Below are 16,522 nucleotides of genomic sequence, written 5' to 3' on the forward strand. Positions count from 1 at the left end.
AAAGAGTATAGTGGTGAAGATACTTACACAGGGAGATGGCACAACTTGTCAGGGAAATTATCTGTGAAGATTTTGGAATTTGTGTGTATATACCTTGAAAGACTTCAGCAATTTCTGCATAGATTTTACAGGCCCTATGTACTTCTGCACATACTTGCTTGCAGTGCTGTATTTCTGGCTGAATTAATCTAGAAAAGTGTGTTTTAAGAATAACTGAAATATTCTTTCTTTTTTTAGGCTCTGAAGTATGTTACAGAACCGTACAACAAGTGGATGAAGGGGAAAGGAAAAGGTGCCATTGGTAGCTAGGATAACAACATGGGAAATACAACCACCAAATTCCGCAAAGCTCTTATTAATGGAGATGAAAACTTGGCCTGCCAAATCTATGAGAGCAACCCTCAACTAAAAGAAACTCTTGACCCAAATACTTCTTACGGAGAAACATACCAGCACAATACTCCACTGCATTATGCTGCTAGACATGGAATGAATCGTATACTGGGGTAAGTGTGATTTGAAATTTTGCTTAGGTGTGAATAACTGACCTAAGAAATGCAAGTGTGTCAGCTAGATAATAAATACCTTATGTGTTTGCACACATATGTGCATACCTATGTGTGTGTGGCAGACACAGAATTTGTAACATGTTCAAGTAGTAATAGAAAACAAGAGAATTAGTCTATAATCACAGATTGATGTAACAGTTTTTAATTTTATTTTTAGTATTTTTGTTTCTTCCTTGTACTATCAGTCTGGGACAGTTTAAGCTTTCTTTCTGAAGAATCCCTGTACCATGGTTCTGTGGAAGTAGTGGCTGATACACTGTTCTTAATGTGTTTTCCTGCCTTAAAATAATCTGTTTGTTAAGCCATACCTAATGGATACCATATTTGATTGTGTGTCATTTCAGATAACACAAGAATAACCATATATTGTGCTATTCAGGGAGCTTTTCGTTTTCATTTTGGATAATAATACTTAACATTAATATCCTGATAATGAGTTAAGTTTATTATTGTTGCAATCAACATGTATGACAATCCATTTGTGAGCTACTTGTTCTTCTGTACTTCTGCCAGTGTGCTAAGATCAGTTAAAGATTAACATCTTATCCATGTCCAGACATTGCAGGTACATGCTGTTCTGGTCTAGTATTTCATGAAGCTGGTACTCAGTAGACATTGCTAGACCTCTTCTTCAGTAGGTAGTAAGTTAGAGAGAACTTCTTAAATATCCTCATCTTTATTTTAGGAAACAGAAGAGAAATATATATTGAACTGTTTTATTGTTAGTACTCTTAATTTTTGTGTTTTATATTTACTGATGGGCCTGTGGTATTCATAAGGTTTGATTTGTCTTTCTTTTACTAGTTGTACTCCATCATTGCTAGGTATCTGGCCTCCCAGCATACATTTTTCCTCAGTGTTTTAGATTCACATAGCCATATTTCAGACTTCAAAAAACCCTAATTCCTCATTTACCTTGAATTTTGATGAATATTTTTCTCTTCTTCCCCAGGTATTCTGTATTTCTATTTTTAAAACATGTTTTCATTTAATCACTGAATCTGTTTTTTTTCTTAACATCCCAGACTTTTCCCGATTCCTAGTTCTTGAATTTTAGGAAAAATTTAGCTAAACTTAATTTAAAATAACATCCGGTTTTCTTTTACATTTTCTGTGTGATTTTTTTTCTCTAAGATTTTCATTTTTTTTCTCTCAAAAATACCTCTTAAGGAAGTATAGCCTCATTGAAACAAGGACATATGAAATTGTTTGCACATATGGAAAGAAAAAGAGTAATAATTACTGACTTCTGAGCAGTCCATTAGTAAAATCATATTGCACCATTATGATGAGGTCTCAGATAATTATTTTGTGTTGAAAAACAGTAATTTAGTACTGACTTTTTACTACTAGCTACATGAGACCTTTAGAACCTTAAGTCTCACAGGGCAACTCAGTTTTATTTTGCACACACTGTAAACAAATGATTGAAAGAATAATTCTTTTTTCTAGTTGGAGTTCAAAGTTTGCAATACGTGTTGTGTTGGGGTTTTTTTGCCAATAAACATAGTGAAGGTGCTTCTAAAAACTCAGACTGTCACAATTGCTGCTTTTGCTGGGAGTAATTTGCTGAGGTTTCTTCCTATCTACTTCTCTGCTGTATTTTTGAGGCCTTTGTTCCTAACTCCTGTCTAAGGCATACTTCACAACAATGTAGCCTTTTTATCTAAACAAAATAGAAAATGAATAAATATAGGCTTAAGGTATACCTGTTTGCAGAGTTGGTAGTAGAAAGGACACAAGTTATTTCCAGTTAAGCCTCCTGGTTTTAATACAGAAAGTCTTGTATATGGCAGAGATTAAATAAATTTCATATTAAAATGAATGCTGCAATTTACTGATTAATACAGTAGCTAGAAATAAGCTTTTATTGTATACTGAGAGAGATTTATAGTTATGGGATGTCTAAAATACTACAATATTTTATATTTATCTCTTCATTAAACATTTTAAATATTTGGGAATCTGTAGCTACACTAACTTGTAGTTCAAACTCTAGATGTTACTTATATGTATACCATATCATTCAAATTGTCTTTATAGGCTGGTATTTGTATTATTGTAGGTGGATGTGAACTGACGTGTTTTACAATTCACTGTGTGAAATTTTCTCAAAATAGACTAGTGCAATGCAGTTGTCAGTACACCTTTTGCATAACAGAATACATTGAGAGAGATATGCTGAGATGTTCAGAAATAACCTATTTGGTAATGGTGTTACCTAATGCTGGGGTAAAGGGACAAACTCCCTGTTACCAGATGTATGGCTGGTAGTGATTGTTCAAAGACACAGTAGATGCACAGGCACTTAGTTTGCAATGAAAGTGAGTTGGGGACGTCCTGGTACAGCCATTTCAGAAGTGAAGAAATAAGAAACTGCAAAGAGGTGAAAAGGTCATGAAGCAAAACTCCTGACCTGGAGTGTAATCCAGCATGAAGTCTGCTGGCAGAAACTTAAGCCAACAAAACTTTCTCAACAATTTTGGAGTGCACAGTTGTTTTACAGCAGGTGTCTGAGTCATCTCGCTGCTGTGCCTTTCATCTAGCACTTACAACCCAGAAACTGGATTTAGTATATAGCCAAGCTGTAGCCTCATACTCATTGCTATAACCAGGAATATTTGCTGTTAATTTCTTTTTAAAGAGTCAACAAGAGTGTGTTAAAATACTAGTATTATTTCTATAATAATTTTTAATTAGTATCATATTAGAAATTTTGATATAAAAAATGGAAAATAGTTAGGCATTCAGTTAATGTGTAACTTTTGTTTGGTCTGCAGGTCTAAATAATATTTACCTAATGAATCAGTTTGTTTTAACAGAGCGTTTGATGTTTAAAGACTAAAAATTGCTGGTGGCAGCTACTTAGCACGAACAAGACATTTTGAAGCACTTCTTGAAGTTGCCAGAAGTTACTGCATAGCTCTCAGCAGTTCCCCATAACTGGCAGCTGTCTCATTTTCTCCGTCCAGTTAGTAGAGTTATATAGTTGGAGGTTGGGTGAGGTTGTGTGGTGGAGGGCTCATCCTGGGGAGTCCAGAGGTAGGGCAGCAGGGGGGATCCCAGCTCATGCTCCAGCACTGTTACAGGAGAGCCGACCGCTCCATGTCCCAGCTGTAACACCTGCCAGGAGAGGTCTACAGAATGGGATGTTTTGGGTTTCCATGGCACAGATTTGGTAGCAGGGAGCTTCGGGGGTGGCTTCTGTGAGGAGAAATCAGGAGCTACCTGATCAGGAGCCACCCCATGCTGCACACGCTCCAAAACAGCCCTACCACTGGCCGAATCAGAGTCTATCAGTGAGGCTACTGGCACCTCAGTGGTGTCTAAGAAAGGGTAAAAGACACTGCACAGTAGCTGTAAGAGAGTAGTGGAAAATATGTCAGAAAGGCAGCCCTGCAGACACCAAGGCCAGAGAAGAAGGAGGGCAGAGTAGGTGCTCAAGGCACCAGAGCAGAGTCTCCCCTGCAGCCCATGGTGAAGAGGGGGTCCCAAAACAAAGAAATCCTTAAGCAATTATATTACTGTTTACTTTAGAAAATGCAGTCTTCAGATGATCAAGTACCTCCAATGTCTCCAGGCTTTTTTTTTGTCTAAGGTACATTTGAGACCTTCTGATGGTTCAGTTCAAAAGAATTGCTATCAACGTGGAAAGTTACACACTAGGGTCTGGCTGTTGCTGAGCTCTTGAAATACTACAAGAGAGTGTCTGAGATGGAGTTGCTGGAAATCACAAAGATACTACTTGTAATAGAAAGGAAAAGAACCATCTTAAATATACTGTCATTTCAGAATGCATGTTTTGGCATGACTTCCAGTGTTGTAGCTTTTGCTGGGAAGATTTTTGGATCAATGACAAATTTTCCTCATTGTACTTCGTGCTGGTATGTCTGGGCACTTTGAGTACTCAAGCCAAAAGTGGATTGTCTGTAACAGTTGCTTCTGGACCTGAGTTCAGGAGAGAAAGTTGGCAGAGCAGGAGGTGATAGAAACATGGGGCTATGGGGTGACAGAAGAGCTTGGTGAAAGTGATTTTTTTCTAGAACAGGAAAAAGACAGTTTTACAGTTACTATAGGAAGTGTTTCTTGATTCATTGCTATAAGTTGGAAAGTATTTTCCACTGCAGTAGAATCACAGAAGACTGAAGTAGTGGTGGTTTACCTTAGGCTGAAATGTCCTTATGTGTTAAAAAAATACACAGTTCTTGGAATTTCTAGTAGATTAATGCTATACCCTTATCTTATATTATCCTATCTTTATAATTATCTTGATTTTATTGCTGTTTAAGAGGTTTCAGTAAGGACTGCTCTAAGCAATTGTAATGCAATCCAAGAATGTATTGAGATTACCAGTGTATTTTATAGGATAAATAATAAAGAATATTTGTTGACATCAGAGGGAACATTGCATTGGTCACAGCACATTTGGGACTGTCTCTTCCCATATTTGTTTTTTTTTGTTTGTTTTTATCCCTTTTCCAGCGATGTTAAAAATTGGTTTTGGATGCATTGGAGGGAGATGTGTATAGACTGTTTTTCAGAACATGGCTTCTCTCAAGTTGAGAGGATGTCAGGGGATTTTAGTGTTGCAAAAATATATGCAAAGGCGAAGTATTAGAGAAAACCCTATGAACTTCATTGCAGATCTTCTGGCTATAGAGAGGTGCTGTATTTTATTATTTTCTGATAAGGTTGAAGCTGCTCTGAATTTCAGATTTCTTCTGGAGTTGTAAATAAAAATGTGTCTACTTCACTCTGCACTCTCTTGATTGAGGCAGAAGTTCTGTAAACGTTTAAATGTTGAGAACCAAACTGACCTAAATAAATCATGCTGAAATGTTCAGAAGAATATCCTACAAGATACATTCTTGCTTTATCAAATTTCTGAAAATCTATTCAATGCTTTGCCAGTAAAACTGCTGTTCCCTTTTAAATTGCTCTCCTGACCGTACTTCTGGTATAAATATAAGCAAAAGAAAAACGAGAAGGTTAATAGCAGCTCTTTGTCTAGTAAGGGCAAATGAGAAGAGCATGCAGTTATTCGGAAAAACAACAGGGTCCCAGTGTAAGAAGGTTTGTGTTGACTGTATAGACGTTTTCAGTAGGTTGTTCAGAAATCCTAGAGGAGTCTTTTTTCTCTTTTTTTTATTTTTCCTGCTCTTCTTGGTAACTTTTTGAATTACTAAATTTGTTTGATGTTTTACAACTCATTTGGGAAGAAAATTATGAAGCTAGTCACATGTGTTTCTTTCCTAAAATTAGTTTTTATTTCTGATTTTAATATAAAAAAATACCTAACTATCTTCCCATTCTCTCACACAGCAAAAGATTTCTGTCCTGTTTTAATAACTGAAAATATTATTATAGTCTTTAATATTTCCTCTGAATAGGTTTTTAGAATGTCATTGTCTCGATTATTCACTTTTGAACAACAAAAAGCAAGCTTCTTTTTAATTATCAATAATTACACATAAATTCAATATTTAGAATGGAATTTTACTGAAGATTAATTTTATTGATTAACGTAAGGATTACTATATTGGAATTATTCATGTTAGGCTCCCTCTATAGGCAGTATGCCTAGGTAATAGCTAGTGATATAAAATGGAATAGTAAATACCTGCAAAGCTGTAAATGGAACACTTTAACAGTTTTACAATATCAGACATGAATGCTACTTGTGGGAGATACTGCTTGTGATTTGGTTTTGAACGTTTCACTGTCGTGATCCACAGTGGGTGATTGGTGCAGGGTTTGAATCCATCTGAGCAGGAGCACTTGTGTTGATCAGAATGTTTTGTTGCCATTCCGCTCAGCTGCTGAAAAGTACTCAGATTTTGGTTATGTAAGACTCTGTCAGATTTTTGCTTATGAGGCTCGGTCATGCACTGAATGCTTTGGAATATGAAATATTGAAGGGAATTCTTGATCTGAGGTAGGGGAGTAATATAGGAAGAGCATGGTCTGATCAGGCTTTGTGGGAGTGTTTGTAAAAACCAAGAGCACCAAGTGGATTGAAATGCCCTTACTTTAATAGCAAAGCATGTGACTGAATGCTAGAAAATAGCCTCTTATGAGTTTGTTTTCATCACATCCAGTCTCAAGGGCAGTCAAGAGGATGGATAAATGATAAAATTAGGAAGCCTTTAAAACTGAGCAAGTACTTACTGTGACTGAATCATCACTGAAGAAAACCGCCGAAGACAGAAAACAATGGGAATGCTTGGAGGAGCAGCTACAGACAGTACCAGTAGCACCAGTAGTGTTTGCTGGGTTTCTCAAAGGCTGTCACCCAGTTGGGCACTATCTTCTAAAGTACAGCTAAGTCAGATTGAAAAACTTCAACATTTATCTGACTTACTGCCTTGTTTTTCTTCCCCAAAAGCTCAAAGTCTCATTTAAAAGCAATTCCCACTAGCTAGGTGTGTGACCTCCCAAAGTAGCTTTCCTGGTGCTCCTCATGACTTCCTCACAAAATGCAAAAACAGTGGGTAGACTTTATCTTAACAGTAGTCTGACCTACAAGCAAAGCTTGAATGTCAGTCAGTGCCATGTTTCATCTCTTAAATCTGACCTTTTTCTAGCTGATTTCTCATTATTTTAACCTTAATAGGTTGAATATATCTGATGCATACAGAGTTTGTTGATCAAACACAGCCTTTCTCTGCAGTTACAGTTGCCACTGTTGACTACGTTATTATTGCTGCTTTCTCCTACTTACGTTTTTTTGCATCCTTTAGAAAAGCAGGAACCTTAGGTTGCAATGCTCTTCCCTATACATTTAGAGACTATTTAAATGCTCTTAATAAAAGTCATCTATTCCCCACATTGTTCTTGTTTTAATTTCCTTGGAAATCAGATACTGTAGAATAAAATAACTTTGTTAGCAACTGGTGAGATGAGATGTATTAATACAGTACATGATTAAGGATTTCTTATTCTGTGTTGTTTGCTCTCCTTAGTAGAACTCGTGTGAGCATTTTACCACAGGCAAAGTAAAATTATATTTTGATTGTAAAGTACAGCTTTGGTCCCTGCTAAGCAGGATGACTGAATCTGTATTTCAGCCAATTTTGTTACCAGGTAGTTTGTGGCTCTGTCAAGTTGATCTTCTGACACTTCTGAATCATTGTGTCAAATGGCTTACCTTTACTCTGAGGTTAGAGGCTCACGTGGCTTCTTTACCAGAGAGATCTGTTGGCTCAGTAGTTACCAGAATAATAACTGATAGACTTGCAGTTGCTGATAAACAGAAGCAAATTTCTTAGAAATAACTAATTAACTTTTACAGATAAATGCAAGGACCAGCTGAAATATTCAGTGGCATTGTATATAAACCCCGTTTTCCTTTTGGCTGAAGTATAGACTGTGGATTATTTGAATTTTTTAATTTGTAATTTTTTTCAATTTGAATGTAATAAAACTACTTAATGGAGACATTTAAAATAAAATTTAGTGTCATCAACTATCAAGCAGTATACAGATTGAAAGGATTTTTCTTGAAGGGGACACAGGAAGATGAGACAATCTCTGTAATGCATTCATATCTTTTAAGAAGTAGAAATCATAGAAATTATGCAAAGCCTGTTAATATTTGCTGTGTCATTTTGTTATTATTGCTATATAAGTAATATCTACACTAGATGTCATACGCTGCGAGATGATTTACTAGCTGATACGTAGATAATGGTCCCTGTGCAGAAATACAAAGCTGTGAAGATGAACCCACTCATTGATAGTTTCATGCTTATTATTTCTTCTGACATTTGTTTGAAACCAATCTAAAAATGATAGTCTCACAGTTATCTGAGAAGAGAATTTTGTGTGGAATTTTCAGAATTTCTTATCAGAAAAAGCTGTGTTCAAATGAGGGATTTGGAGAGAAGGTTGGAATGATGACACCCAAGTTTGAAAATTTGCTCTAGCTGTAAAGAAATGTATAGAAGAAAGGGCCAGAGATAGAGATTAAAATCAGACAGATTTTGCATTACAGAAGATATTTAGACACATAAGCTGCTGATAAGCAGCCAGCTCCAGTGGAAGCCACGTCTAATTTGGCACCCAGCTCTTTTTCTTTTGAAATCTCACTCAAAATATTTAAAAGCTGGAAGTGGCAAGATATCATGGAAAGAGTATTCCTAATTTTCCAAGGGAAGGCCAAGCTGAAGTCACTCATAACTAAAATAGTTTTCTGGTTAATGATAACTTAAGGATGTTGTTGATACCTTCTTCCATCAGGAATGGTTTAATTCTGTGTTTTGGTACTGCTGTTCCTCTTAACAGGCATAGTAACCATATATAAAGCATGATTTTTTTGGCCCACAGTATAGCAAATGTAAGGATTAACCAGGTTTTATGTTTGTTGCTTTTAGTGTATGCTGTCTTTGGATCTGTGCTCCACAATTTGATTGTATCCCTTTGCCTCTCCTGCACATGGTCCCTCTTGGATTTTGTGTTGTACCAAGCCAAAGATTACCATCAAACTACAGAAGGCCATACTTAATCATACTAGCTGACACAAAACCACTAAACTGAAGAAACCTTTCAATTTATTTGCATCTCGTTAGTAAAGAGACTGGCAAGTTCTTTATTGATTCTTATTTGTACAAGACCTTTCTTTGGTGTCTTCAGGTGATGGATTACTATGTTAACATGAGTCAGTCCAGAACTGGAACTCAGACCCAGCTGCCTGCCTACTTTTAATCACTTTAATAGTCTTTTGGAAACAAGCTGTTTGGGGAAACCATAGGTGAAGTGACAGCAATATAGTGAAAGAAAAATTGTAAGGCTTTTTAGAGCCAGCTTAGGAGAAAGCGAAGACAGCTCTTGTATTCTGGGCGGTGTTTCTGTATGAGACATTACATGAATTCTGTAAGTGAAATAGGCCCAGAAGAGTGTATGTTGGCAGAGTAAAAAATTTCCATTTGAACCTTGGATTGCTTGAAGTAACAGACGTGATTCATATGTGCCACAGTTTGGACTTAGTTTTCAAATTGGTGTTTTTCTCTGAAAATCTGCAGAAATTGTTTGAGTACTTAGGAAATTGATTTAATCCGTTTTCCCAGATGTACCATACTTGGTAGGCATCATTTGAGTGGGAATAAATGGGAGGCATTTCTGATTAGGAAAAATGCAGAATATGAGGCCAGAACAGAGTACTTGATGTAAGGGATCTCAAAATGTCAGTGAAGGCTTCACATTTCAGAAGGAAGAATTAGCTCTTCACAGACTTCCAGTAGCAGTGGTACAGTATCATTTGACAGCTTCTGGTTTTTTTGCTGTTAGACCAAAGCACCACTGGTATAACCTCACTCCTTACTGTAGCAGGATATTACTGGGTTTTGTAGAAATTCTGATAGTGTTAGTTCGTAGGCAATGGGCCAATTTAATTTAAGGCTTACAAAAGGTCAGGATAATAGCCTGTGTTTTTTCTTCTATAGATGGTTAATGATACATCAGCAGATTCTTTGCATTAGAATAGAAATAGTCACTGTCTCCTGCCCAGGTTTTTAGTGCATGCAGGAGATTCCTGGGCTGTAAGAGAAGCTTAAGCATCTTAAATGGAACAGAGAGAAACTGTAACTACTAATAAAGAATTTTCTAGCACTATGTAATGAATAGAAAATTCAATAACTACTTTTACTAGATGTGGCTTTCAACATCAGGTAAATAATAATACTCTTCAGAGAATTATTTAAATCAGCTTCTACTTCTAGACAGCTTTCAGTAATGACACACTTCATCAAGTGCTTACTAACGCACTGTGTTTGTTTTGTTATAGTACATTTTGGGGAAAAAGTACTTTGAATTAGTGAAATAACCATGATTATTCAAAGTGTAATGTGTCAGTACTGACCTAAAGTGTTGGAAGCTAAATAATTCAATAATTGTATTAATTAATACATCATATATGAGTTTCAAATTACTGGGTAGTGGGGCTTGGCTCTTCTGTATGTTGCTGTAACTCATGACTTACCCATACTTCTCTTAATGTTCAAAATGCTATGAGCTTTAGGTTTATACCTGCACTGGAGTTTGCACTATATCCTTTTTGGTAGCAGTCTGGCCTTAGATGGGCTATCTAACCCATGGGCCAGAGGAGCTGTTGTGACAGGATCCTGTGCACATCAGTTTACCTTATTGCTACAGCTCACCTTTTTCTAATATCTTGTCTTGCTTAAAGCAACAGTGCAATTTGCTGTGTAATTATATAGTATGTATAAAAGCTTTGTTTTCAAAAATAGTAAATTTCACTGTTCTTGAACAGATTCAGTCTCCAGCTGTCCGAACTAGCTTTACAATTTAGTTTTACACTAGGTTTGGGTTTTCTGTTTTTTTCTATACATAGATACATTTCTGTATATTTTTATATGCATACATATATATACACATAAGTATTCACATATATGTATATGTACACATATACTGTGCACATCATTTGTTTAGAGAGACAATTAGAATATAAATATGATGGGTTTCATGTCCCAAACATGAAAGGCTTTATTAAAACCTTAAGAAAAGTTTGTGTTTATGTTAGTTTGCTAGGGTGAGGGAATGTGCCAGTTGTTTATTTATTCAGGTTCACAGCCTTGTGATCTTGAGTCTCTTTCTGCTTTTCCGCAAATATAGAGAGTAATTGTTGTGAATGTTACAGCTCTTTCTTTTTTTGTCATTTTTTCACACACTTTTTTTACACTTTTGTCACCTCAAGTTTGGATTCTGCAAAGAGCTACAGCATGAAGAAAAATCTGGAAACTGCAAATAGAGTAAAATCTGGCTACCATGTGGTTAAATGGTATTTCCCACAGGCGTTGCATATGCATTTTCACGCCATCAGTACATTTGCAGGCAAATTGTAGCTTTTTATACCTCTGAAATTGTGATCCAAATTGCAAGTGTCTGTAGCACTGCTCTATGAAAGTCTTATGCACCAAATAACACTGGTAAAAATTGATCCCTGTCAAATAATGAATTTGTGGATTTAAAATGTATGATTTTACTTCTTTTGGGGCAGTAGTCATCTTCTCTGAACTTTTAAGTCATGGTTTCAGCTGGACTTGTTGGCATTGGTTTGACTTCCCCTTAAACTGAAGATCTGAGTCTTTGGCTTTTTGGAAGAGATTAAGGAGAGAAAAGGAGAGCAGTACTGTGACATTTTGAAGACCATTTGTGTGTCCTGAGTGAGGTTTCCATTGCCCTTGACAGCTCTGGTGTTTGTCATATTCATTTATGAGACACACAAGTTAAGTGCAAGGAGAACAAGTAAACAAACCTATTTTTTCCCTAAACCCATAATTGTTTTTTACGAACACCACAAAATTGTTCTCAAAAATTTGCATATGGGTCTTATTGACATTTTCAACATATTTAGAGATGGTAGGACAAATTTTTAGCAGATGACTTTGGCAGCAGGACAAAAAATTACCTTAGACAAGTTTATAGCCTTCTAGAGAAGTTTTTTTTTATTATTTCTCTCAAAAAAAAATAAATCGAATGATACTTCTTGTTGCAGGAGTTCAAAAACTACCTTCCCAACAGATTTACTTGAATAGGGATATTCTGTGTGTTATGAAGCCATAGTAAGACAAAGAAATGACACTTTTAAAGATTTAAATCCAATGTAGAGCTTTTCATAATTTGATTAATTCAGAAAAATGCCTCTGTTTGTTTAAAGGCAGAGAATCTGCAAGCAGGCAGGGTGTAAGCACTTGTAGTTTTAGGTTAGCAGATACATATACATAAATTCTTAAAACAAGATTTTTATTGTGTTTTTTTCCCCAAGAGCTTAATTTTATGATGGAAAAAGTTTATATTCATAGTTACTCACTACTAAAGCTGCCTTTTAAACTATTGTGTAATCCTTTAGAGAGAAATGTTGAGTTTTAAAAGGGGTACTGATTTGACAGCTTTAAAGTTTTACTTTCATGCAGTTTCAGTCTAGGGCAGAACCACCTCATCATTGAGCTGTTAAGGTTAAGGTGAATGACCTACCTCAAGCTGTGGCTGAGCATTTATATCCATTCAGCATTTATGTCTTCTACCCAAATGGAAAATTAGTAAATTACAGCATGTAGTCAGTCAAATAGGGATTAAATCCCCATAATTTGGGATTATGGAAGAGAATTTCAGCAGAGTTCCTGGGAAAAATATAGTAAGGTTTTTTAAAAAAAATAAAGGGAGGGAGATGAATATGGACAAGATGGTCTTTTTAATTGGTACGGTTCAGTAAACCTTACGTTAGCAGAGGCTGTGAATATTTTTATTTGTGTGTAAAATACTGTTTTGTAGGAAAGTGTCTGATCACTGTCACCACAAAAATACTGTGTATTCTGAAATCTGATTCACTGTAACCAGATTCAGGAGTGAATCACATGTTTTAAGAAAACACAGCTTGGAATTGTGATGATAAAGTGCTAAATATTGAAAATAGAAATATACATTATAGTATTATCAAGCCTGAATTTCTAAGAAGTTGCTCTGACATTACTTGTTTGCAAACTACCAAGTGTACTACTATTCAGGACATAGTGTAGAAAAAAAAAAAAAGAAATGTATCTATTCCATCAGTCTCATGGCTTACAACATTTATTGCAATAAAATACAGAGTTGTAGAATAAACTTTACCAACTAAAATTTATGTCACACATTGACATATTAACTATATATGACTCCTAGTTATATTTCAGTGGTTCATGCTGATGTTGGCTATTGACTCCTAAGAGAAACGGAGGAGGACTGTCCAGTAGTAATTATCTGTTAAGAATGTTTGTCACTCCCATGGCTAATCAAGATCACGGCAAGAAGAAAAGAGCACTGACATAATAGACCCTTCCAAATGAGTGGAATTGTGTGCTAATTCTTTTCCTTCTATTTTTCTTTTATTTTCCCCCCCTTGCAGAACTTTTCTTTTTGTTAGAGATGGTAACCCTAATAAACGGAATGTGCACAATGAGACATCTATGCACTTACTGTGTATGGGACCTCAGATCATGATCTCGGAAGGAGCCCTTCATCCTCGCCTGACACGACCCTCGGAAGACGACTGCAGAAGAGCAGATTGTCTGCAAATGATCCTGAAGTGGAAGGGAGCAAAGCTGGATGAAGGACAATATGAACGAGCAGCCATTGATGCTGTTGATAACAAAAAAAATACGCCTTTGCACTATGCTGCTGCCTCAGGGATGAAAACCTGTGTTGAGGTAAAAGTTGATACACAATCACAAGTCTGTATACTGCTATTAGTAAATGAGTAAATTAGTAAATCAGAAAATGGGAAATATCAGAGCTTAGCATTTAACAGTCTCTGAGCAAAGTTGGTGAAAAACACTAACAAAATTATTTGACGTGGCAGTGGTAGCCTCTGGTAGAGAACTGGCAAACAGAAAAAAAAATAGCAACCAGTTTCCAAGGTATTTCAGTTTCTGGTATTTACAAGCTTGCTTACTCACGTTTGTGGAATATTATTTCTGTTTCACTGATTAAAAAGTGCTTACAGTTGGACCCGTATCAATATGTACTGCAAATAAAAAGAATCATAGGACAATTTTATTATCCACAGAAACTCTTCTTTGTCTCCCATCTCTCACTTCACATATGACATCCCTAGATAATTTGGACTTAAGATTTACAATGGATTTGAGCAAGGAGTTTTCTGCATCAATCTTTCTGCCTTCTTGCCTCCAAATGGAGCTGTACTGTGCTATTAGAGGTAGACACAGCTGTTCAAAAGTTTCCGTTTCAAGAGCACGAAGCAAGTGGGCTCACGCAGTGAGATCCAGGCAGGGGATAATGTCAGAAAGAATCACAGTCACCTCAGAGTAAATTATGATTCTGGAGCTGAGCTGCAGCTTTTAACTGCAGACTGTAAAATCAGTTACTTTTAAAAATCAAGTTCACAGTTTGTGTTTCTTCACAAATTATCATTCTATTTCTCACTGTCTGTGAAGTGATTCATTAGATTCATCCAGCTATTACGCTGATAATTTCCCATTTAATTAAATAAACCAGGTTATGTTATCAAGACAATACGCACTGTTCAATTGACTAAACCATTTCTGACTGCTGTTTGCTTTCAGATTGTCTTTGAAGAAGAATTCATAGTCTGATCCACATGGATTGCTGTTTGCCAGTTTGGAAACAGTTACATAGCCTAAGTAGTCATGGTTTCTACATTAGAAACATAGAGTACACCCCCAGTTCAAACTTCATTATGTGTCCTACCATAGGGTAGAGGACCTGGGATCCTAAAATTGGTATCTGAGGTATCTTAAGTCCTCTAGTACAGTCTATTGTCCTTCTAATTCCTTCAACAGGAACAGGATTATGAATAGGAACAAAAAGCCCAAAACAGAGCTTGGTGAAGAAGTTAATCAGTGTTCTCTTTGTTCCTGAAAGTATTGGAAGATTAAAATTCTTAACAAAACAAAAAGAGAGAAAACCAAATTGCCTAATCCTGAAGTCATATTTCATCTGAAATGAACATTACTTAGAACACGAGAAGCACCTTTTGCCCAGCTTTATGATGGTTACTCTCACTTCAGAGCAGCGTTCCTCCATAGTCATCTCCTTCTTTTTCCATAACTTTTAAGGAAAACTCCACCCTTGTATCTTCCCCTATCCCCACCACACCCACATAAGGAAAGTAAAGAACAAACTTGTGGGTAAACCACCTACTACTTAATTTGTTCAGAGTTACAGTCAAATGTGCAGCCCTGATATTACTCCATTCACAGGTGTTAAATTTCTCCTGGATGGAACATCTGTGTGGATCCTATTGCTAAGGATAGTTTGGGCAAAGTTAATGTTCTTACCTCAAAATACTGAATAGAAAAAAACTTTCATACTGAATAGATTTTATCTTATGCAGATATATTCCACATATCATAGCATATTTGGCATATTAAATGGCTTTTTTGCAATTGTTTAAATTATTATTGTGATTATTTAAGTTATTAATCTCCTTTTAATTACTTCAAAGATGCAAGCCTTTTTAACAGTGCTTCCAGAGAAATATGGCATCATTATTAAAAACTTGTTGATTTGCATATTTCTCAGCTTGCAGATTAGATTTTGAGGTGCACAGGTCTATAGAGTGTTCTTTCAAGTATTTATTATTTTTCTTCCTCAGAAGGTGTCTTAGTTGCCTCAGATAAATTTCTGTTAGAGTTTAAAATGAACCAACAGAATGCAAAACTCAAAGTTTTGGCAATGTTAAGGAGTTTAGATAAAGCAAGGTAACTGTAGCTTGGATATCTTGGTAATCATCCTAGTATTACCTGTTTTTCTGCCTGATACTCTGCCATGAAAATAAGATATGGTGTCATACTTAATGATGCTAATACCTTCTGAAGTAAATCTTGTTACTGCACTGGTTTGTAGTATATTGGGGTTTACATTTCTTTTTATTTTGAAGATCGTGGGGAAAATTTCCAGAGAATCTATAAGAATTATTCCAGGTTTGTAAAATACATCTTGTATTTTACAGTGACAGATGAAGGAATACAATCTCCTGAAGAAAAAAGTAGGAAGTGACTGATGATGATCTAAAAGGTGTATGGGGAGAACAGATAATTTTGGGGAATTTCTTTTTTCTTTTTTAGAAGTATAAAAATTAAAAGCTAAGTTTTTTAATACCCTGGCTAGTGTTGTTGTATGCAGCCTTCATGGTCTGAAGGCAAGATCATGTTTATAGATTTTAAGATAATGTCTATAGATTTTAGTTTTATTTAGAAGTAAACTTAGTCATTTTACTAGTAAGTGATTGTCCTGAGTGCCCTATCATTAGTTTAGCATGTGTTATAAAGAAGTCAGAATAAATCAACAGAATGGTCTGCCTTAAAAATCTATGGCAGTTGTTATCTTCGCTTATGTGAGATCAACTTATTACGGGAGGCAAGGCTGGCAGGGTAATGTGAGCAGCAGTTAGTGCTTATTAGCTGGAGACTGTGTTTCTG

At 35.9% G+C, this 16,522-nt stretch overlaps 1 protein-coding gene across 1 annotated transcript in view; it reads left to right on the forward strand.

The window, feature by feature from the left end:
- Nucleotides 1-318: 318 nt before the first annotated feature.
- The window catches only part of ANKIB1 (ankyrin repeat and IBR domain containing 1), a 51,983-nt gene continuing 35,779 nt past the window's right edge, over nt 319-16,522 (forward strand). Inside the window, exons 1-2 of the mRNA XM_010001571.1 lie at nt 319-506; nt 13,468-13,768. Of these exons, the coding sequence (XP_009999873.1) occupies nt 319-506; nt 13,468-13,768 (489 nt within the window). The remainder of the gene's footprint in view (nt 507-13,467; nt 13,769-16,522) is intronic.

This window comes from Chaetura pelagica, unplaced genomic scaffold (assembly GCF_000747805.2).
Source record: "Chaetura pelagica isolate M959 unplaced genomic scaffold, ChaPel_1.0 scaffold127, whole genome shotgun sequence".
Lineage (NCBI taxonomy): Eukaryota > Metazoa > Chordata > Aves > Apodiformes > Apodidae > Chaetura > Chaetura pelagica.